The sequence below is a fragment of the Melanerpes formicivorus genome, unplaced genomic scaffold (genome assembly GCF_026170545.1).
Source record: "Melanerpes formicivorus ecotype bairdi unplaced genomic scaffold, bMelFor1.0.p_v2 SCAF_158, whole genome shotgun sequence".
NCBI classification, from domain to species: domain Eukaryota; kingdom Metazoa; phylum Chordata; class Aves; order Piciformes; family Picidae; genus Melanerpes; species Melanerpes formicivorus.
This window is the reverse complement of record NW_027142510.1, coordinates 527,817-548,208: the sequence shown is the minus strand read 5'-3', so window position 1 is coordinate 548,208 and position 20,392 is coordinate 527,817. Positions and strand designations below refer to the sequence as shown.

At 66.3% G+C, this 20,392-nt stretch overlaps 3 protein-coding genes across 3 annotated transcripts; 1 reads left to right on the top strand and 2 right to left on the bottom strand.

Moving 5' to 3' along the window:
• Positions 1-737: 737 nt before the first annotated feature.
• Positions 738-9,049, bottom strand: THBS3 (thrombospondin 3). Its single transcript, XM_068168854.1, has 23 exons — positions 8,769-9,049; positions 7,590-7,796; positions 7,146-7,402; positions 6,955-7,057; positions 6,482-6,508; positions 6,145-6,227; positions 5,985-6,036; positions 5,751-5,899; positions 5,419-5,559; positions 5,163-5,240; positions 4,923-5,075; positions 4,686-4,796; positions 4,482-4,589; positions 4,096-4,255; positions 3,864-3,982; positions 3,671-3,723; positions 3,294-3,487; positions 3,037-3,215; positions 2,878-2,926; positions 2,515-2,711; positions 2,240-2,412; positions 1,227-1,366; positions 738-1,020 (listed from the first exon to the last, which is right to left on the bottom strand). Exons 1-23 carry the CDS (start codon positions 8,863-8,865, stop codon positions 962-964), a joined length of 2,889 nt encoding a protein of 962 aa, XP_068024955.1. The 5' UTR covers positions 8,866-9,049; the 3' UTR covers positions 738-961.
• Positions 9,050-10,063: 1,014 nt separating this feature from the next.
• On the top strand, positions 10,064-13,828 carry MTX1 (metaxin 1). The gene is made up of 8 exons (XM_068168855.1): positions 10,064-10,155; positions 10,251-10,320; positions 11,389-11,468; positions 11,621-11,713; positions 12,262-12,444; positions 12,634-12,710; positions 13,173-13,327; positions 13,413-13,828. The coding sequence occupies exons 1-8, from the start codon at positions 10,075-10,077 to the stop codon at positions 13,637-13,639; spliced, it is 966 nt and encodes a 321-aa protein (XP_068024956.1). The 5' UTR covers positions 10,064-10,074; the 3' UTR covers positions 13,640-13,828.
• A 1,585-nt stretch (positions 13,829-15,413) lies between these two features.
• LOC137457051 (lysosomal acid glucosylceramidase-like) lies at positions 15,414-20,141 on the bottom strand. The gene is made up of 12 exons (XM_068168834.1): positions 19,941-20,141; positions 19,476-19,627; positions 18,510-18,609; positions 18,169-18,360; positions 17,941-18,087; positions 17,678-17,811; positions 16,907-17,079; positions 16,567-16,804; positions 16,262-16,486; positions 16,019-16,182; positions 15,801-15,926; positions 15,414-15,722 (listed from the first exon to the last, which is right to left on the bottom strand). Exons 1-12 carry the CDS (start codon positions 20,029-20,031, stop codon positions 15,614-15,616), a joined length of 1,851 nt encoding a protein of 616 aa, XP_068024935.1. The 5' UTR covers positions 20,032-20,141; the 3' UTR covers positions 15,414-15,613.
• Positions 20,142-20,392: the final 251 nt, after the last annotated feature.

The following is a 20,392-nucleotide window of genomic DNA, read 5'->3' as shown; positions in this document are numbered from 1 at the left end:
AGGGACCGGCACCGGAGCGGGACCCGAGCAGCAGCGGGTTCTGCTGACGCCTCCCGCAGCTTGCGGAAGGCACAAACCCCGCCCCGCCGGGCACCCCCCGGACGGCGGGTGGGACGAGGCTGCTCGGAACAGAGCCGTGATTTCACCTGCCCCGGCCCCGTGATGTCCCGGGGCTGGAACGGACAGCGGACAACGCTGGCCCAGGCACCGGCTCCGGAGGAGCAGCCCCGCGGCCGCCGCGTTGCCGTTTTAAGAGGAGGGGGCCGGGGCCGCCGCGCCCATTGTCGCCGCCGCGGGGCGGAGTGGAGGCGCGGGGGGGGGGGGGGGCCGGGCCGGTGCCGGTGCCGGCCCCGCGCGCTCCGGGGCGGGAGGAGAATGGGGGTGGGGGGGCACATTCCGCCGCGTTGCCGGGACAGCCGTCGCCATGGCGACCGGGCACTGCCGCCGGGGCTCGGTGCGCGCCGCGCAGTTCCCACGAAGTGGCCCGAGCGGCGGAGGCTCCGCTCCGCTCCCTCCGAGGCGGCGGGAGGGACGGGATGCGGTGCAGTGTTGTGCTCTCGCCTACCAATATTGCACTCGTCCCGGCCTCCCGCCGCCACGGGCTCCACCGGTGGGACCGGGCCGGGGACCGGGCTCCCCGCGACGACCACCGGGAAGACGGCGAAAGACGAAGCAGAGGGTGGGATCCGGTGCCCCCTCGAGGCACAGGGATCATCCCAGGAACCGGGAGCGCAGGCTAGAAAACACTCAAAACTTTATGGGCAGACTTGGGGCACGGACCGCAGCGGCAGAAACCCCCCCGCCAGGGCTGGGAGGCAGCCCCGCCACCCCCGGGAGTCCCGTTCGCCCCGTACCGGTACCGGCACTGCAAAGTCCGCGGGGCCCGGCCGGGGGGAACTTGGGGGGCCCGGAGTGCCCCCGGGTGCTGTTGGCGGGGGAAGACCGGGCCGGGTGCGGCCGTTCACTCCCGTCCCTCCAGCAGGAACCGGCGGAAGGGCTCGAAGTCGGCGGGGATCGTGTCTGCGGGGCAGGGGAGAAGAGCGAGGGGGGTCAGGAGCCATGAGGGACCAAGCCCCGGGAAAGGCTCCCGGTCCAGGGTCCCCGCAGGAGGGGCAGGAGATGCCCTACGAGCTCTAGGCCCTCGGCCCGGTGCTGAGGCGCCCCGGTGACACCCCCCGCCTCCACCCCCCCCCGACCCCCTCCCCAGGAGGGGCTCCCGTGCTCACCGTTGCAGCGGTACTGAAGGTTGGACCAGATAATGTTCTCCTGGGAGAAGCAGAAGACCCCCAGCCGCCCCCCACGCATGGTGGTATCGATGATCACCCCGGAGTCAGCCACCAGCTGCGGACCCTCGTACAGCCGCACCCTGTGCGAGGGGAACAGCCCAGCCCTGCCTTTCAGCGGGGCACCGGCAGCCCACCGGAGCCAGCGCCGGGCATCCCGACCCGGGGCTGGGGTGGGGGTCGGGGGCACCGGGATGGGGCATCCCCCACTCGGGGTTAGGGTGGGGACACTGGGCCGGGAATAGGGCATCCCACTGGGGCTGGGATGGGGGCACCGGGCCGGGGCACCCTGCTGGGGCTAGACCCCCGGAGCGGGGCCCCCCGCGGTGGCCGGGATGGAGCCCCCCGCACCGCCCCCGTCCCGGCCCCGCCGCTTTTGTCGGACGTTTTGCATGTGAAAAGCGCCGGCGGCCGGCGGGGTCGCCATGGCGACGGGACAATGGCTGCGGGGGCCCGGCGGGGCGGACGGGCCCGGCTCGCCGAGCCCCCCCGCAGCGGCCGCCCCGACGGGATCCTTAAAGGGGAAACGCGCCCACGGCCCACTGAGGCAGTACCCCCTCCCCACGGCCAGCATTCCCCTCCCTCACACCGCAAATGGACCTCAGTAGGGACAAGGATGCCTTCCCACAGCTGGCATCCTGCCCACCAGAATAGCTCCACCGAGGGTGGCCACAACACTGGACTCACAGAGCCCTGGAGCAGGCTGCTTAGGGAGGTTGTGAGTCTCCTTCTCTGGAGACTTTCAAGCCCCCTCTGGATGTGTTCCTCTGTGCCTTGTGCTGGATTCTGTGGCCCTGCTCTGGCAGGGGGGGAGTTGGACCTGATGATCTTCGAGGGTCCCTTCCAACCCCTAGCATCCTCTGATCCTCTGAACTGCCATCCCAACCGCTGGCACGGCCACCTTGGTGTGGTCCCACCCAGCAGCCTCCGTGCCCTGCTGCCCAGCCTGTGCTCACCTGATGTAGCCCACCTGGGGCCTGTGTGTCAGCTGCCAGCGGTAGGACATTTTGTCCCTCCAGCCCACGTTGCGAGGGTCCTTCCAGAGCAGGCGGACGTGGTCGGGGGTGTGCCCCGTGTGCCACAGAGCGTTGCGCAGGTGCTCCCCGGGGCCCGTCGAGGACTTCACTGCCTGAGGGTTGGGTGCACAGAGTGTCAGTGGGGACCTGGCTGGGGGATGGCGGTGGGGGGGACACACACACCTGAGCCGGCCCATGGGGCGGCCAACGCTCACCTTGAGCTGCAGCCCCGGCTCGGCCACGGCGCGGAAGGGGGTGGCCTGCCAGTAGGTCTGCTCCGTTTGCTTCCACATCACCACGTAGAAGCTGGCACTGTCCTGGTAGCTGAAGATGAAGCCGGCGTAGTCATCATCGGTGACGGTGTTGACGTGGAAGGTGCCCTCGAAGTCCACCCCGTTGAAAGCTGTGTAGCCTACCAACAGGCAAAGGCTGCAAGAAGCCTCCTCCCTCCAGCACCAGACCCCACGCCCCCAGCTCCCTCCAGACCACCCTTCTGTGGGGCAAGGAGCTGGCCCTCACCCTGCCCCCAGTACAGGACAGGAGTTAGTTGGCTACCCCACGGGGTCTACATCTCTTACCAACAGCCAAGCCTGGGTCACTGTTCATGGTCTGCACGATTTCCATGCCCTGTGTGGGGACAGCTGGGTGAGTGGCATCCCCAGGGACCTCCCAGCCCCCCTCCTTTTGCCCCCACCCGGACGTGCGGTCCCCAGAAACACGGAGGGCAGCACCCACACCTGGTTGAGGACAACCCAGTTGGGATCGATCTGGGCATCCCCCTCGGGGTCGAGGATGACTGTCTGGTAGGCACGGAAGTCGGTCAGGGTCACCTCGGCGCTCTCAGGGCACACATCCAGCTGGTCCACCACGGTGTCGTTGTCAAAGTCCTCCTCGCACACATCGCCCACGCCGTTCCCTGGGGACATGCACCCTGCTCAGGGCTGGCTCAGAGCCGTGGTGGGCTCTGCCCACTCCTGCTCTGCCCCACACTCACCATCCGAGTCCTTCTGGTTGGGGTTGGGGATGAGGCGGCAGTTGTCGGGGCCGGGCGGTGTGTAGTCGGGGATGCCGTCGTTGTCATCGTCGTTGTCACACTCATCCCCCAGCCCATCGTTGTCTGAGTCCAGCTGGGAGCTGTTGGGGATCTCGGCACAGTTGTCCTTGGTGTCCTGGTGCCCGTCCCCATCGCTGGGAGCGAGAAGAGGGTCAGAGCAGTGCTGCAAACTACAGCCCCATCGCCACGTCCCAGAGCTCTTGCTGACTCCAAAGACACCCCCCCCAAACGTCCCTCCTCCTGGGTCCCCTGGTCTGGGAACCCAGCTCAGCCACTGGGAATGGGAAGGGAGGTGACCCCGCAGCAGTGGTCCCCACCTGTCCTCATTGGTGTCACAGATATCTCCTACCAGGTCACTGTCCATATCTGTCTGGAGGAGACCAGAGCCCTAGTTCAGTGGACACCCCAGGGCAAGGGGCCCAGCCATGCTGCAGGAGGACCCCCTGCCCCCTGTCAGACAGTGCCCTGCTCACCATGGGCCCCCCTGCCCCAGCCTTGCCCCGGCCATACCTGAGTGGGGTTGCTCATTTCAGGACAGCTGTCACAGGCATCCCCAACCCCATCCTCATCCCGGTCGGTCTGCAGAGGGTTGGGCACCTTGGGGCAGTTATCCAGCATGTTGGGAATCCCTGCAAAGACAGCACTGGGTGGATGCCCTCACCCCCAGCCTGGCATGACAGCATCCCTGCCCTGTGAGCAGCCCCAGCCTGGCACAGGTGGGCCAGCCCCCAGAGCCCCTCACCATCCCCATCGATGTCGTTGTCACAAGCGTCCCCCTCGCCGTTGCTGTCTGTGTCCCGCTGGTCGTTGTTGGGGACGTTGGGGCAGTTGTCACAGGCGTCCCCAAAGGAGTCAGTGTCTGAGTTCTGCTGGTCCTTGTTGGGGAAGAGGCGGCAGTTGTCCTGTGGGCGAGAGGACAGCGATGCCCACGCTGCAGCGGCTGCCCGAGAGCCAGGCAGGAGGACCTCTCCCCCAGCACACTCCGTGTGACCACCCCAGAGCCACGAGCCTGCAGATGCCCAGGAGAGGTATCTTGAGGGAGCTGGCACCAAGGTAAAGGGAGAAGGTCCTCTTGCCCAGCACGGCCCCCAGAGCCACAGACACTTCCTGTCCACCCAGCACAGCCACCTCCACGTTCTTGATGCCATCACCATCAGCATCATCATCGCACTGGTCCCCGATGCCATCGTTGTCAGCGTCCTCCTGCCCTGAATTGGGGGTCAGGCGGCAGTTGTCCTGCAGGCACAGACAGCATTAAAGATGAGAGCTGAAGCCCTGCCCTAGGCTCCCTGAGCCTGGCACCCCCTGCCCGAGGGTGCTCCATGAGCCCACCTGCTTGCAGTGCTTGTTGTTGTCGATGCAGGGCAGGGGCTCGTCTGGGTAGCCGTCGAGGTCTGTGTCTTGCCCACACACGTTGCCGTTGCCTGCCCAGCCCACATTGCACTGAAGGAATTCGAAATCAGGGGCTGGGAAATGGGGAAAGGTGCCGGCAGGACCGACTGCTGCCCGTGCTGACGCCCCCTGCACCACTTCACTTCGCCCTCCGCCTGCCCCCTGCTCCCTACTCACCGCGCAGGAGATCTCCCCGTGCCGCTCAAACACGCAGAAGCCGTTGACGTCGCAGGGGTTGGAGGTGGGGGCGCTGCAGGACCTCTGCGGGATGCATCCGGACGTTTGGTTCCCCACGAACCCTGACTTGCAGGGACCACACTTGTAGGAGCCCTGGGCGAGAGAGGGCGGCAAGGGGCAGGATGAAGGGAGCAGAGCGGCCCTGGATGCCAGGCAGGGGGGTAGGGCAGCTCTCCTCACCAGCGTGTTGGTGCAGATGGAGTTGGGGTCGCAGCCTCCATTGTTGCCATCGTTGCATTCGTCAACATCTGTACAAGTCTGTGAGCAGCACGGCAGGAAACTGTCACTGGGGCCTTTCCCTGCTGCTCTGCCTGTTCCTGTCCCAGGAGAGCTGCCTCCTCCATGAGACACAGCATCCTCCAGCAGGCACAGCATCCTCCCCGTGTCGCCAGAGCACCCACGGGGATCCAGCCGAGCCCCACAGCCCTGCACTCACCTGCTTGCTGGCCCTGGCATAGTCAACCCCCACACCAGAGACGGTGTTGCCCCGGAAGCCACGGGGACAGGGCTCACATCGGAAGCCAGGGGCTGTGTTGATGCACTTGGAGCCAGGGAAGCAGGGGTTGGCATGAGCACACTGCAGCACAAGGAAAGAGACAGGCTTCAGCCTCAGGCACAGCACCCTGCCCGTCAGGGTGGCCAGTGCCCAAAGGCATTCCAGTGAGGCCCCTTTCTGGCTTGAGGACCCATCTGAAGAGGGGAAGCATCATCTGCCCACACTGCTCTGGCAGCGCTGGGGCTGCCAGCCCAGCCCAGGAGTGTGCCCACCTCGTCGATGTCGGCGCAGTGTGTGCCATTGCCCTCCAGCCCCGGCGGGCAGGGCCCGCAGCGGTACCCGGGGTACTCGTACGTCTCCATGCAGTCCACGCCGCTGAAGCAGGGGTTGGGATTGCAGCGGGACCGGTGCTCATGGAAGCCTGAGAAGAGAAAGGCAGGGCAGAGGGGTGAGATGGGGCAGCCTTTTGCCCCCTGAGGTGGGAGCAGAGCCCCGCCAGCACTCACCGCAGACCTGGCACTCCATGATGGTGTTGCGGATCAGAGACATCTCCTTCACCTGCAAGGCAGCAGAGCATGGAGCATCAGGGGGATGCAGTGCCCTGGCTGGCAGCACCCTCTGGGGCAATCCAGGTCAGGGAGAGCTGCTACTGCCTCGTCATCTCACCTGGTCCCTGATGTCTTCTCGCAGCTCAGTCAGCACTCGATTGAAGAGGGTCAGCTGTGTGACCAGGGCCTTGGTCTGCTCGCCTGCCAGGAGCACAAAGGGCAAGGTCAGCCCCTTGGATGAGACAGCCAACAGCTCATCCCCCTCCTCACTGGTCCACACAGGACCCCCTCCCCTGTAGCACTCCCATGACCTCTGATCCACCCCACCTTGGGGCCCTGCAGGCACCTGCAGGCACCTGAGGGACAGGCTGCAGAGGGTTTTCTGCCTCCATGGAGTCCCAAATGCTGCCATTGCCCTCATGCCAGGGAAAGAGGAAAGCCAAGCAGGGTCTTACCCAGGATGGAGGCCAGCACGCTTGTCACTGCAAGGAGAGAGGCCAGGGGTTACCAAATGCTTGCCACCAGCAGCAGCACCCTGCGTGGCTGCTCCTGGTCAGCATATGCACAGTGCAGGAATCACAGAGTCACAGAAACATTCAGGTTGGAAAAGACCCTCGGGATCACCAAGTCCAACCCAGAACCCTACTCTGCAAGGCTCACCCCTAAACCATATCCCCCAGCACCACAGCCAAACCACCTTTAAACACATCCAGGGTGGGCGACTCAACCACCTCCCTGGGCAGCACATTCCAATGCCTGACCACCCTTGCTGGGAAAGGAACTCCCAACTGCCTGGGGACAGCTGGACTGGGAGAGGCAGGAACACTCTGTGCTGTCACCCCCCTCCTCCGTGTGTCACAGCATGGAAGAGGAGCTGTGAGCCCTCCACACTGCCCCTGCTCAGTGCAGGGCACACAGGAGCCATTACCTGCGCTGTGAATGGACTCATCTCCTTGGAAAGGGCACTCGCTCAGGGCACCAACACGACTCATGGACCCTCCCAGGATCAGCTTCATCGACTCCACAAACCCCTGAACACAGGAGGGGAGAGCTGCAGTCAGGCACGGAGGGCTCTGCCTGTCCCCACGGGCACAGGGTTGGGGGAATCCCAGCCCTCACCTGCATCCTCTGGTAAGCCTTCTGCCCCGTGCGCAGCTCTAAGGACTCCACCTCTGCCAGGGGGATCTCTGACAACTCAGGCAGCCCCACGCTGGAGTCCATCTGCTTGCAGTCCACGTAGAGCTCCACGCTAAGCATGTCCCCACGCAGCCCACTCAGGCGCACGATGATGCTGTGGCTCTGCCCATCTGCCACCTGGGCGTGCTGCAGGTTGACCGAGTGCAGTTTGTTGTCTTCCCGCAGGTACCGCACCAGGACTGCGGAGGAGCAGGAAGGGGACATCAACTCTCGCCGCCCCGCACAGCACCGGCAGCCCCCTGGGACCAGCGTGCGCCCACCACTCACCCCAGCAGGCCCCTCGGATGGCAGCAGCTGGGTCCCTGCTTCTCTCTGAGCATCAGGGCAAGACCAGGGCCAGCACGTCCCCGTGCGGCAGGCACCCACCTTTGTTGATTTTCCCCACTACGGAGACCTCCAGCCACCTCGTGTTGTCCTTCTTAGAGTAGAGGCCGAAGAGGGTCCCCCCCTGCTTAGGGGGTAGGCGAAAGGTGGAGAGGAGGTAAACGTCGTTCACTGTCAGGAGCTCCATCCGGATCTTGTGTGTGATGCTGGACATCTGCCGCGCTTCGCTCGCCATCAGCAGGTCGATGACTGCGGGAGCCAAGCGCAGGAGTCACATCCTGACCGGCAGCTGCATACGGTGCGGGGACCCAGCCCTGCGAGCCCCGCTGTCAGCCCGAGGGCCCCGGGAGGGAATGCGGTGTCCCTGGACCGCCGGGCTCCGGGGGGGCCGGGGAAGCCCCGAGAGCTCCGGGCCCCGCCCAGCCCCGGCCCCGCGCGGTGGCGCTCCAGGACCGGCAACGGCACCTCCGGGAGGGACCCACGGAGCCCCCGGCCACTCTCTCCCGCTCCCCAGACGGAGCTTCTCCGCGGGGGCGTCGGCAGAGTCCCGTCGGCCCGAGCACCCCGCAGCCGGGGCGGGCAGAGCTGGGCGACCCGAGCCGGCCCCACGGGACTGCGGAGCGGGGACGCGGTTTGAGCCGGGCAGCTCGGAGTTCCGCTAGGACCAGTCCCGAAGGATCGGATCACGGCCGCCCGGCCAAAGCACGGTGGGACCGGGAGCTTCTGGACGGACGACCCGGTCCTCGACACCGTCCCGGGGTGCTCCGGGGAATCACGGAGAGCCCGGTCACGCCGCCGCACGGGTGTCCGCCTGCTCCGTAGAACCGCACCGGGCAGACCGGGAGGAGCCCCGGCGCCGGGGCAAGCTCCAGCCACGCACCCCTGCACTCCCCGCTGGCCCACATGGGACGACCAGAGACCTCCCGCCGTCCCGACCCGGTCCCAGGACCGGCGGCTCCCTGCCCCGAGCTGCCGCCGGGACAGAGCTGGCCCTCAGGGGTGCGGAGCTCCAGGGATGAATGTCCCTCTGTCCCCACGCTGCCCGCAGCCCGGCTGCCAGACCTCCCAGGGCGAGCGAAGCCGCTGTCAGTGGCCCCGGGCCGGGGAGCGGAACCGGGGAGCAGGGTCGGAAGGGCTCCAGCTGCCGACGCCGCCCGGTTGGCAGACGGGGCCGGGAGCCTCGTCCGCCTCGCCCCGTCGGGGCCGCCCGCAGCAGCTTACCGTGCAACCCCGGACGAACCGCAGCGGCGGCGCCCAGCAGGAGCAACGCCAGCAGCGCACCGAGCGCCGAGCCCCCTGCGGCCGCCGGTGCCCCCATGCCGCCGGTATCGCCGGTGCGGAGCGGAGCGCGGCGGGGCGGGGTGGTGCGAGCGGGGAGGGGCCGGCGCTGCCGGCGAGGAGGAAACAAAGAGCCGTCAATCACGGGCGCGCATCCCGGGACCCCGGCGGTAGCTCGGCCGCGGCGGCCCGGCCGCAGCCCCACCAGCGGAGAGCAGCGGGGCGGGGCACGGCGCACCGCGCCCGGGACTGTGGCTGCGGGCGAGCCACCGACCGCCCGGGCTCTGCCCGCCCCAGGCGCGGCTCCCGCTCACAGAAATTGAGTGTGGCAGGCGCCGGTTCACCGGGAGGTCAGGCAGTCTGGGGCCGCCTTCACGAGAGCTAAAGCCGCCCCAGCAGCACCGGAGCATCCCAGCCCGGGAGAACCGGGGACCGTCGCCGACAGCTGAGGGCGCGGGACTACTTTGTCAAGGGCGCCCCACGCCGCGGTGCCAGCCCCCGGGCCGGGCGGTGCTCCCCGGCCGGGAGGGAAGCGATCGAAGCCAGCCCGCCTGGAGAATGCTCAGCGCCGGGATCCGACCCAAGCCCCGGAGCAACACAATGACCTCATCCCGGGACCTCATCCCGGGCTGTCAGGAGGGGAAGCGGGGCCGCTCGGGGAAGCCCCCGCTCTGCCCTGGGGTGGTGGCTGCAGCTCGGTGCCCCGCGGGCAGCACCCAGTCCGGTCCATACCCCCGGTGCCCCTGGATGGTCGGGGCTGGCAGGGCCGCTCCCCGCTGAGCTCCGGCCAGCCCGGGCGGGCAGCCCGCGGCTCCCCGGTCGTGTTTACTCCTGTTTCCCCCAGCTCCATAACAACGAACCGAGCCCAGCCCCGGGGCCGTCCCAGCCCCGCTGCCCCGGGCCCGGCTCCGCGCCAGCGATCCCGGGGAAGAGGGGCGGAGGGGCTGCTCCCAAGCCGCACACACCGGGGGCTCTCCCCTCCCTCCGCCGCCAGCAGGCTCCCAGCTCTGTTTGCTTTGCACGGAAACGTGCGCGGCAGAGGGATGCGGGGCAGAGGGATGCGGGGCGAAGCGCAGGGCTCGCTCCAAGCGACCCGGCCAGTATGAGCATCCCCGACCCCGATACTCCGCTTCGCTCTGCCGGGCAGTGCGAGGCTGCCGGCCGGTGCTGCGGGAGCCGCCGGTGGCGGAGCCGCCCCTCGGTAGGGGCGGGCGGAGCCGCCCGGTGTGGTTCCGGGTCGGGCGGGAAGATGGCGGCGCCCATGGAGCTGTTCTGCTGGGCAGGGGGCTGGGGGCTGCCCTCGGTAGACCCCGACTGTCTCGCCGTGCTGGTGAGCGGCGGCGGGGCCGGAGCCGGGGCCGGGGCCGGTGCCTCCCCTTGCTCCGGGCGAGTCCCCGCTCCCGCCGCCGCTCTCCTCTCTTGCAGACCTACGCGCGGTTCACCGGGGCGCCGCTGAAGCTGCACCGGGTCACCAGCCCCTGGAGGAGCCCCTCCGGTAGGAGCACCCCGTGCCGGGGCTACCGGCACTGCCTCGCAGCCGGGACCGCTCAGCCCTTCGCACCGGCACCCCCTGCCCCCATGGCACCCCCTGCCCCATGGCACCCCCTGCCCCATGGCACCCCTGCCCTCATGGCACCCCTGCCCCACGGCACCCCCGCCTCCATGGCGCCCCCTGCCCCATGGCACCCCCTGCCTCCATGGCACCCCTGCCCCATGGCACCCCCTGCCCCATGGCACCCCCTGCCCCCATGGCACCCCCTGCCCCCATGGCACCCCCTGCCCCATGGCACCCCTGCCCTCATGGCACCCCTGCCCCATGGCACCCCCCTGCCCTCATGGCACCCCTGCCCCCATGGCGCCCCCTGCCCCCATGGCGCCCCCTGCCTCCATGGCACCCCTGCCCCATGGCGCCCCCCTGCCCCATGGCACACCCTGCCCCATGGCACCCCCTGCCCCATGGCGCCCCCTGCTCTCATGGCACCCCCTGCCCCCATGGCACCTCCTGCCCCCATGGCGCCCCCTGCCTCCATGGCACCCCTGCCCCCATGGCACCCCTGCCCTCATGGCACCCCCCTGCCCCATGGCATCCCCTGCCCCATGGCGCCCCCTGCCCCATGGCGCCCCCTGCCCCCATGGCGCCCCCTGCCTCCATGGCACCCCCTGCCCCATGGCGCCCCCTGCCCTCATGGCACCCCTGCCTCCATGGCACCCCCTGCCCCCATGGCACCCCCTGCCCTCATGGCACCCCTGCCCTCATGGCACACCGTCCTCACCCCATTGCAGCCCCCCCACCCCAGCACACTCCTCATGTCCCATCCCATGCAGCTTCTACCCTCTCACCCGGACCCCTGGCGTCACATTGCACGCCTGGCACGCCTGGCACGCCTGGCACACCTCCTGTGCCTTCCACCCTGCCACGTGCACCCTGCCCTCTGCCTTGTGCCCCTTCACTGGTGCGCGTGGGCCCTTCACCCCATCACAAACACCACCCCCCCTGCCCCCAAGCTCCCAGGCTGGCACCCTGGGCACTTCCACCTACAGCCAGCCCTCTCCCTGCCCTCAGGGCGCCTGCCCGCGCTGAAGACCCGGGACGAGGGCACCATCTCCAAAACGCAGCAGATCATAACCCACCTCAGGAAACAGGTAGGGGGAGGTGGAAGGTGCACCTCCTGCCCCTGGGTGGTGGGGGGCACTGGGGGCTGCTGGGGAAGGATGGGGATGTCCTGGTCCCCCAGAGGCATGGGCAGGGTTTGCCACGTCTGCCCCGGGTCATGGTGGCGTCGTTTGCCCTGCAGAAGTACAATGCTGACTACGACCTCTCAGCTGCACAGGAGGCAGACACCTTGGCCTTCGTGTCCCTGCTGGAGGAGAAGCTGCTGCCTGTGCTGGTGAGGCTCCCTGTGGAAACATCTGGTGGGGAGGACACAGGGGAAAGTCACAGAATCACAGAACTGTTAGGGTTGGAAGGGACCTCAAGGATCTTCCAGTTCCAACCTCCTCACACTACATCAGGTTGCTCAGAGCCACGTCCAGCCTGGCCTTAAAAACCTCCAGGCATGCCCACCTCCCTGGGCAACCTGTGCCAGTGTCTCACCACCCTCATGGGGAAGAACTTCTTCCCAACATCCAGTCTGAATCTACTCCTTTCCAGTTTCATTCCTTTATCCTGGGGGGTCTGGAGCATCAGCAGCAGGGATCAGGGTGCTGGGAGCCTTGTGTGGCAGTCGTGGGTGGTGCAGCTGGGGCTGGGGTCTGGCCCTGACCTCAGTGGTCCCTCAGCCCCTCTCAGTCTCCAGGGTAGCCTGTCCTGTGCCAGGCACCCAGTGCCTGGGTGAACAGCACCAGGCACGGGGCCTGGTGGTGCCTGCCATGGCTAAAGGCTGCACTGAGTCCAGCACCACCCCCATGGCCTGGGCATGGCTTGCTCCCACTGCAGATCCATACCTTCTGGGTGGATGCCAAGAACTACGTGGAGCACACACGGAAGTGGTATGCAGAAACCATTCCCTTCCCCCTCAACTTCTTCCTGCCCAACTCCATGCACAAGCAGCACCTGGAGCGGCTGCAGCTCATGTGGGGAGATGGCTACATGGAGGACGAGGAGAAGCTGGAGAAGGAGGTGAGAAGATGTAGTCTGCTCGCAGCAGGTCCTTGGCAGGTGCCCACAGGGGACCCATGTGAAGCCAAAAGCTTGACTGGGTTCTGGGGTTCACCCTGGCTGAGCACCTCCTTCCCACTCCCCTCAGCGCCGTGGCAGTCGGCCGCGTGGACGGGTGGGTGACGACTCTCTGTCCTCCTCCTCCTCCAGCTCTACCGGGATGCTCGGGAGTGCCTGACCCTCCTCTCCCAGCGCCTCGGGGGGCAGAAGTTTTTCTTCGGAGACTCGTAGGTGGCCAGAGTGGGAAGGGTGCTCTGGGGCCTGAGAGACCCCCTCCCAGCACCTGAGGGGATTGAGACCTCGTGGTCTCTTGGGGAACCTGCAGCCCATGGGGTTTGGACAGGCTGTCAAGGAACAGGGCTGTCCGTGCCAACACGCAGCAAAGTGGGCAGTGGGCACTGAGGCTGAGAAGCTATTGCCAGCCCCAGCATCTCTTTCCCCATCTCTTGTTGGATCCAGCAGAGCTGCTCTGTCATGGGGTCACCCTGCTCCTCTTGGGGTCACCCTGCTCCTCTCCTCCTCCCCTTGGGGGTTGGAAGCAGAGAGCCCTCCCGAGGAGGAGGAGTTCCTTGCTTGTTCCTGGGGTGCAAGGGACTGGAGGTTGCCGATGCATCCAGGTGGCTTTGGGTTGAGTGGAGAAGGAAAGGGTGGGGGAGGGACCATGCCCATGCCCGGTCTCCGTGCCCTAGGCCAGCCTCCCTCGACGCCTTCGTCTTCAGCCGCCTGGCGCCGCTCCTGAAGGCGAAGCTGCCCAACGGCAAACTGCAGCAGCACCTGAAGTCCCTGCAGAACCTGTGCAACTACTGCACCTCCATCCTCAGCCTCTACTTCCCTTGGGACGGAGGTGAGATGTGTCCCCCTGCCTCTCCCCGTGGGCTCAGGGTGACCTGTGCCCCCCCACCCTCCACGCCCCTGCTCTGTCCCTCCAGGTGAGCCCCCAGCCAGCGCCCCGCGGGCTGCAGGCGCTGACAGCGGCGAGGCAGAGGAGGACCCCCACAAGCGGCGCAACCAGCTGCTGTCGGTGCTGGTGGGGCTGGGGGCCATGCTGGGCTACGCCTTCCTGAGCGGCATCGTCTCCATCCAGCGTGGTGGTGTGGGGCCTGCTGGCCGACAGCAAATTGCCCTGGAGGAGGAGGAAGAGGAGGAAGAGGAGTAGTGAGGAAGAGGAGTAGTGAGGAAGAGCTGTGTGACTGTTCCTCCTTCTGGTCCCTGGAACTGACTGGTTCTACGCCGGGAGCCTGGTGGCATCGCTCCCTGGGGGGGCTTTGCCCTGTGTCCCACCCAGGACTTGCAGCCCTCTCTGTGGGGAGCGCCCCTGCCATGCCAATAAACCTTTATTTCTCTGCCTGTGCCCTCTTCTCCTCCCAGCAAGCTCAGAGCCCTTCCCATTTTCCCCAGCTGCAGCAGGCATGGATGTGCTCCCCCACTGCCTAGGGCACCGCACTCTCTGTCCCTCTCTTGCCCCAGCCCCATGGGGACGTGTGAGTGTCTCAGCACCGTGCCACATCCTTTCCCCAGCAGCTGTAGGGCTGAGCCCTCTGTCTCTATTTGCCCTCCAGCTGCCAAATACAGCCAGTAGCAGGTCCTGTGGGGTTGATGTCCCCACCACCAGCACGCTGCTGCCAGCTCAGCTTCTTCAGGAGCCAGCACAGCCGGCAATGATCGCTGGCCAGCTGCCTGCCACGGTAGAAACTGGTAGCAAGGGAGGCCCCCGGGATCCTCGGCAAAACTTGTCCCCAGCTAGGGAGGGCACAGTGCTCCCCGCTGCTGGTCGGACACCCAGAGCTCAGCTCCCCACCGCCGGTGAGGTTCCCGGAGCCCAGCTCCCGGCAGGAGCAGGGTGGCGAGCGGCCACGGCGGCAGCAGGAATCCCTCCGGCGCTGACGGCTCTGTTTGCATTCCTCGGTGTCTGCCAGCTCCGGGAGTTCCTCGCAGCTGGCACTGCCAGAAGCACATCGTGCGGTGAGCGGCGGTGGCTGAGGACGCGTGGGCCGCGGAGCAGGGGGCGGGGGGAGAAGGGGGATGGTAGCTCCTGGCATCGTGTGCCCCAAGCAGCACCGTGGTGTTTCCTTGGGACACCTCGCCCGGGGTTCGGTGCTGGGGCTTGGCCCACGCTGCCTGCGGTTTCCTTTGGCCGCTGCCGGTTTACGAGCGGCGCAAATGGAAAGGCGGCGCCCGGCCAGGCGGGACCGGCACCGCCGGCGGCACACAGCCCTCGCTTGTTCAGCTGCCACCGGCATCCGGACGCCACTGCTGCGGGCACCCTCGCGGGCTGGCTGTGCCCGGTGTCCCCCAGTTAAGGTCTCTGGACTCGTTCCCCGTGTGTGTTCCCCCCCGCCAACAACGTGGGTGTGATGGTCAGGGGCCCCCCGTGCTGTGCTGGGAGCTGAGCCGCAGTGCTGGGCTGGGGCGGGCTGCATAGCCTCCCCCACACTGGCCCAGTTTGAGGGGCCCCAGTGGGAGGGGAATGACTCAGTGCAGCCCCCCCGTGCCCGCTCCCCCATAACGTCACTCGGGAAGTATGTGCCCGACGCTCCCAGTTCCCCTTAGCTGGGGGAGCTGATGGCAGGGGAAACCACCACCGCCTGCTCCGGCCGAGAGCAGGAGCTGCGACTGCTGACGTCGGGGCCCTGCACTAAATCCTGCCTGCGGGTTCTGGCTGCCGCCAGCCCCAGGTCCCTGCCAGCTTCTGGCCGCTGCGGGATCCGCCCAGGAGATGCTGCGCCGGGCAGAGGGGAGGGAGATGCCACCCTTTGTGGTGACAACCTCCTTGCAGCGCAGACACGGTCCCCAGTAGGGTGCCCCCAGGAACCGGGGCAGAGGCAGGATGGGCCCCCCATGGAGCTTAGCAGGTACCACTAGCCCCAGACCTGCCTCTTCCTCTGTCTCCCAGCCCAGGCCCAGCGAGGGAGTGCAGGGGGAGCGCAGGCAAGGTTGTAGAAAACCTCTTTATTCTATGAAAACATCTAGAAAAGAGCAGGAGTTGCAGCCCTTGGATCAAACAGGTCCCGTGGGGCGCTGCAGGGGCTCTGCTGCAGCCCCAGTCCTGTACGTGGACCCCTCCCCAAGCCCTGCACCAGCACCAGGCTGATGATACCAGCACCTCTGTCCTCTGCCAGCCCTGGCCCCGCTAGGCTGGCTGCTTCCACAGGAACGTCTGGATGGAGTCGCTGGGAGCTGTGGCCTCGATGAAGCCGACCCGGGGGTCAGAGATTCCAAAGGACACATCCACAGGGGAACTGCAAGGGTGTGAGAGGGGATGCAGGTCAGAGAGGAAAGCCAGACTCTGGGCTGGGGCACAGTGCTGAGCCACTCACCGGTTCAGCACCACCAGGACGATGGCACCGTCGGGGCGCAGGAAGGCTGAGTGCTCCAGGTCGCACCGGCGACACCTCTTGGACACAGCCAGCCCCACACGCTGCGAGCCCTCAGGGATGAACTTGCTGCCAGGGCAAAGCAGACTCTTCAGCGTGGTGCCCAGGATCACAGCTGCAGCTGACAAGTCCCTTGCCAGCCACCCCTGGCCCCAACCCACCTGAAGTGCCCCAGGTGGTAGAACATGGGCTGCTTGTAGAAGACATCCTTGCTGCTGTCCACGATGACAGGGCTGTCCACGTAGTTCTTGCTCCAGTTGGGTCCCCCCTCCAGGTCCAGGGCCAGGTTCCAGTCGGTCCAACCAGTCACATAGTTGTTGAGGTTCTGCAGGGAGGTGACAGCAGTGAGTTGCAAGTGGGCACAGGGGGTGGCTGGCACAGCAGTGGTCCCCACCGAGCCCTACCGTCAGGATGCTGTGGCTGTACTTGCTCCCACGGTCCCAGCCGCCCAGCACCACCCTGGGCTCCCAGAAGTAGGAGCCAGTGGAAGCCTCCGTGGAGAGGAGGAAGTAGTTTGGGAAGAGGTGGTGGGTGATGGAGAGTGTGAGGTCGATGGGTGCCAGGAAGTCCAGGTACCAGTGGATGCCGATGCCACTGATGTAGCTGGCGGCCACAGGGTCTTTGAGAACCTGCCAGGAGAAAGGTGCCGCCAGTGCCCCAGGCTGGCACAGCCACCGTGAGGCTAGGAGAAGCCACCCTGAGGACTCACCACTTGGGCCCAGTAGGGCAGCATCACCCTCTGGTCGTCCAGGATGATGAGCTGGACGTGGGGGTGGGAGCTGTTGGCCAGCGCGGGGCCCAGGTCCCGCGCGATGAAGTCCCTCTGGTGCTCCGGGGAGAAGCCCAGGCACTGGAAGGGGTAGAAGATAATCTCACCAGCCGTGGGCTCGTTCCCTGCTGTCACAGCCCAGAAGGTCAGGTTGTGCTTGGCATATTCATCCAGGAACCTGAGCACAAGGGCAGAGAGTGAACGGCCTCCTCAGGGCAGCGCCACCCCCAGCCCCAGGCACAGCGAGCCCGGCGCCCACGGCGCTCCCACAGCTCCTCACCGGACGAAGTACTGGGCCCAGGCCTGGTGGTACTTGTCCCCAGGGCTGCCCTTCAGCGTCCCCCTCCCTGTCATGGCACCGTTGGTCTTCATCCAGACCGGGGAGGTCCAGGGGCTGGCGTACAGCGACAGTGGTCGCTTGGCCACTGCCTGAGCTGCCTGGAGGATGGGGATCTGGGGAAAACAGGGACCACAGAATGTTAGGGGCTGGAAGGGACCTCGAGAGGCCACAGAATCAACCAGGCTGGGAGAGACCTCCAAGAGCATCAACCAACCCTAACTGTACAACCAGACCGTGGCACCAAGTGTCCCCTTCAGTCTTTTCTTAAGCACCTCCAGGGATGTTGACCCTAGCACCTCCCTGGGCAGCCCATTCCAAGGGGAAATCTCTCTGTCTGTGAAGAGCTGTTTTCTAAGATCAGGCCTAAACCTCCCCTGGCACAGCTTGAAGCTGTGTCCCCTTATTCTGCTGCTGGGTGCCTGGGAGAAGAGACCACCCCCCCACCTGGCTACAACCTCCCTTCAGGTAGTTGTAGACAGCAATGAGGTCTCCTTTGAGCCTCCTCTTCTCCAGATCATCCAGTCCAACCCCCCTGCCAGAGCAGGATCACCTAGAGCAGAGGCAGCAAAGCTCTCCTGGCCTGTCCCAGTGCCAGCATCACCGGTGGGCAGCAGGACAAGGCATCCCCTTGCCCCTCAATGGGAAAGAGCTTCCTGCCCCCATCTCATGCCACCCCACCCTGGTGCCTCGGGCTCACCCTGCAGGCCTCACCTTCATCCGTGTGTCCTCCTCTGTCAGGCTGAAGTGCTTCAGCTCGAAGTCCCCCTCGGCGTCAGCGTAGGTGTAGAGGCGAACAGAGAAGTCTGTGCTGGCCATGGGGACTCGCACGAGGTTGTACTCAATGCCTGGGGACAGGGTGGGGGCCGAGCAGCACCCCTTCAGGATGAGCGTGGGGCAAGGCAGAGCCCCCCAGCAGAGGGCTGGACAGACTGGCACTGCCGCTCAGCAGGGCAGCAATCCTGCCCCAGGCTCACCTTCCTCGGAGAAGTAGGAGCGGATGAGGTGGCTCTGGGCATCCTTAGACAGGGACTGGATGTTGATGGCAGCTGAGTCGGTGACAGAGCCACCGAAGCCTTTCACCTTCTGGTACCTCTGTGCCGTGTCCAGGGTGAGATGGAAATCTGAGGAGGGCACAAACATCGTCACAGCAGGCACAGACCCTGTTTGCCAGTGCCCAGGCAGGGATCTGGGCTTGGTGGTACCTGGGGTCTTGACGTTGTGCCGGAAGCTTCCCTCGCTGCGCTCCAGCCGCTTGCCAGCCTTGCTGCTCTCGTACCTGAGGTAGGTGCCCGGGGCCGGCAGCACCACGGGGTCCAGCGTGTCGCAGTAAGTGGCACTGCAGACACACACCAGCGAGCCGTGCCCGAAGTCTTTGGCATCGCAGGGTCGGCCACCTGCAGGAGGAGGAGAGAGAGGGCAGGCACCAGAGGGCTGTGGGGGGAGCCCAGCTCACCCCTTCCACCCAGCATGAGCACCGAGCCCGCGGCTTTGCCACCCCAAGCCGCTGAGCTCCTCGGCTCGGGGACGTTCCCCCAGCACTTACCTGCTGCCTGCAGCGCTGCCTGCATGAGCAGGAGCCAGCCCAGCATGCTGGCACACCCAGGCCCCATGGCACCTCTGCTGCAGCACGGCTCAGATGGACACTGAGGGCAAGGAGCAGGGCTGGGAGCAGGGCACAGGGCATCAGCAGCCATCTCCTCTTGCCTTGTCCCAGCCCCACACAGGGGCAGCCCCAGCACCCCCCTGTCCCAGAGGCTCTGGAAACAGATGCCAGGGCTCTGCCTCCACCACCCCACCTGCTCCCCATGGCCTCATCCCAGCATTCATCTTCCCTCCTGCCCTGCCAATACCCACAGAGAGCTCTGTCTGCATCCTAGCTGAGGGTGCAGCCCCTTGGGCAGGTGCTGCTTCCCCATGCCCACCAGCCCCCTGTTCCCAGCCACCCATGCTGGCTGTACTGGCAGCCTGGTTCACTCCCATCACTTCCCTCCCACTCCTCCCTCCTTGCTCATCGTGGTCATGCCATGCCATGCCATGCCATGCCACTCCACATGTCCCCAGTGCCTCCTCAGCTGTGGCTGGGAACTCCCAACCCCACTCTCACAACAGTCAGGGCTTGCCCAGGCAGAGGGATTTGGGGCTCAAGCCTTCCACAGAGAGAGTCCCACATTTCCCTGCTCTCTGGGGGTGCTCCTGCCCTGCCCTGTCCTTCCCCTGACATCAGGCAAGGAGCTTCTTGGAAAGGGCACAGCAGGAGCTACCTCTCTGCCTCGAGACCCTGGTGCCAGGCTGCTGCCCACGGACAGGGGGAGGTGAGGATGGGATGGCAGCAGATTGCCGCTCCCTGAGACAGTGCAAGACGTGGCCCAGGGCCAGGCAGGTTGTCCTGCACACATCACCTCCCTCTCCCTGCCCAGCAGTGGTGCCCAGCACCATGGACATGGCTTCAGCGTGGTGCTGCTCGCCGGGGCCATCCCCATCCCCAGCCGCTGCAGACCCCGGCACTCACCTGCTGCCGGCAGAGCCTCTCGCTGTGTCTCTGCTGGGCGTGGGGCAGCAGGGGCAGCAGGACCTGCGGCTTTCTGCCGTGCGTGGTAGGAGGTGACAGCGTCTGGTGGAGCAGGAAAGGTGAGTCCAGGAGAAAACAGCTTCTGGGACACTCTGCATATGAAGAGGAGCCAGGGGGTAATTTTGCAACCTTGCTGCAGTGAGAGCTTTCAACACCCACTGCAGAGTCTGTAAAACTCTCCTGCAACCTGTGCCAGTGGTGCAGGGGCAGCCGGGGCAGCGGCGTGGGGGATGCCCACCAGCTCCCCGAGGTGCCTCCATCACCCCAGACAGACCTCTCCACCCAGCCCCCAGCACAGTGCCCCCCTTGCAAAGACCCCCGTGGAAGTGGCATCATCTCCCTCAGCAAGGGCAGGGCCTGCTGTGCCCACCTGGGGGTCCCTGCTGGGGTCATGCAGCTGCTCACCTTCGAGTGCCCCTGGGCAGCAGCTGGGCTTTGCAGCCAGTGCAGGCAAGAGCTGTGCCGGGCAGTGCCACAGCCACAGCCTGTGCCCCATTTGTGGCTACATCAGCAACCTTCCTGGTGTGGGTGGAGGCACTGCCACGGCCTTGGGCAGCCCTGCAAGCAGCCAGACACAGCAGGGATGGCTACATCCCACTCCTCACCACCCAGCTGAGGAGCTGGTGGGCATACCGGGGGGGCTGTAGGTGCCAGGGTCCCACTTCTTGCCCTGCCGTGGGGCTGTGCTCCCCCACGCCTGAGCCCCACGCCCACAGCTGGGCTGGGTGGAGCAGGCTGCAGCAGTTTATCATCTGCAAAACAAGTCTGGGCTCCACACCTTCTAATTTGGGATCCTTCCTAATTGCAGCTACCCACTGGAAGAAAGGGGAGTGGGGCAGAACCATGGCAGAAGTGGC

Coding starts and splice junctions, on each gene's coding strand:
- THBS3 (XM_068168854.1), bottom strand. CDS start 8,865: ATGGGGGCACCGGCGGCCGCAGGGGGCTCGGCGCTCGGTGCGCTGCTG. Junction 7,058..7,145: donor AGGCTTACCAGAGGATGCAG/GTGAGGGCTGGG, acceptor TCCTGTGTTCAG/GGGTTTGTGGAGTCGATGAA. Junction 3,724..3,863: donor AAATGAGCAACCCCACTCAG/GTATGGCCGGGG, acceptor GGTCTCCTCCAG/ACAGATATGGACAGTGACCT.
- MTX1 (XM_068168855.1), top strand. CDS start 10,075: ATGGCGGCGCCCATGGAGCTGTTCTGCTGGGCAGGGGGCTGGGGGCTG. Junction 10,156..10,250: donor CCGACTGTCTCGCCGTGCTG/GTGAGCGGCGGC, acceptor CCTCTCTTGCAG/ACCTACGCGCGGTTCACCGG. Junction 12,445..12,633: donor AGGAGAAGCTGGAGAAGGAG/GTGAGAAGATGT, acceptor CTCCTCCTCCAG/CTCTACCGGGATGCTCGGGA.
- LOC137457051 (XM_068168834.1), bottom strand. CDS start 20,031: ATGGGGCACAGGCTGTGGCTGTGGCACTGCCCGGCACAGCTCTTGCCT. Junction 17,812..17,940: donor CTCCTACTTCTCCGAGGAAG/GTGAGCCTGGGG, acceptor CCCTGTCCCCAG/GCATTGAGTACAACCTCGTG. Junction 15,723..15,800: donor GTCCTGGTGGTGCTGAACCG/GTGAGTGGCTCA, acceptor ACACCCTTGCAG/TTCCCCTGTGGATGTGTCCT.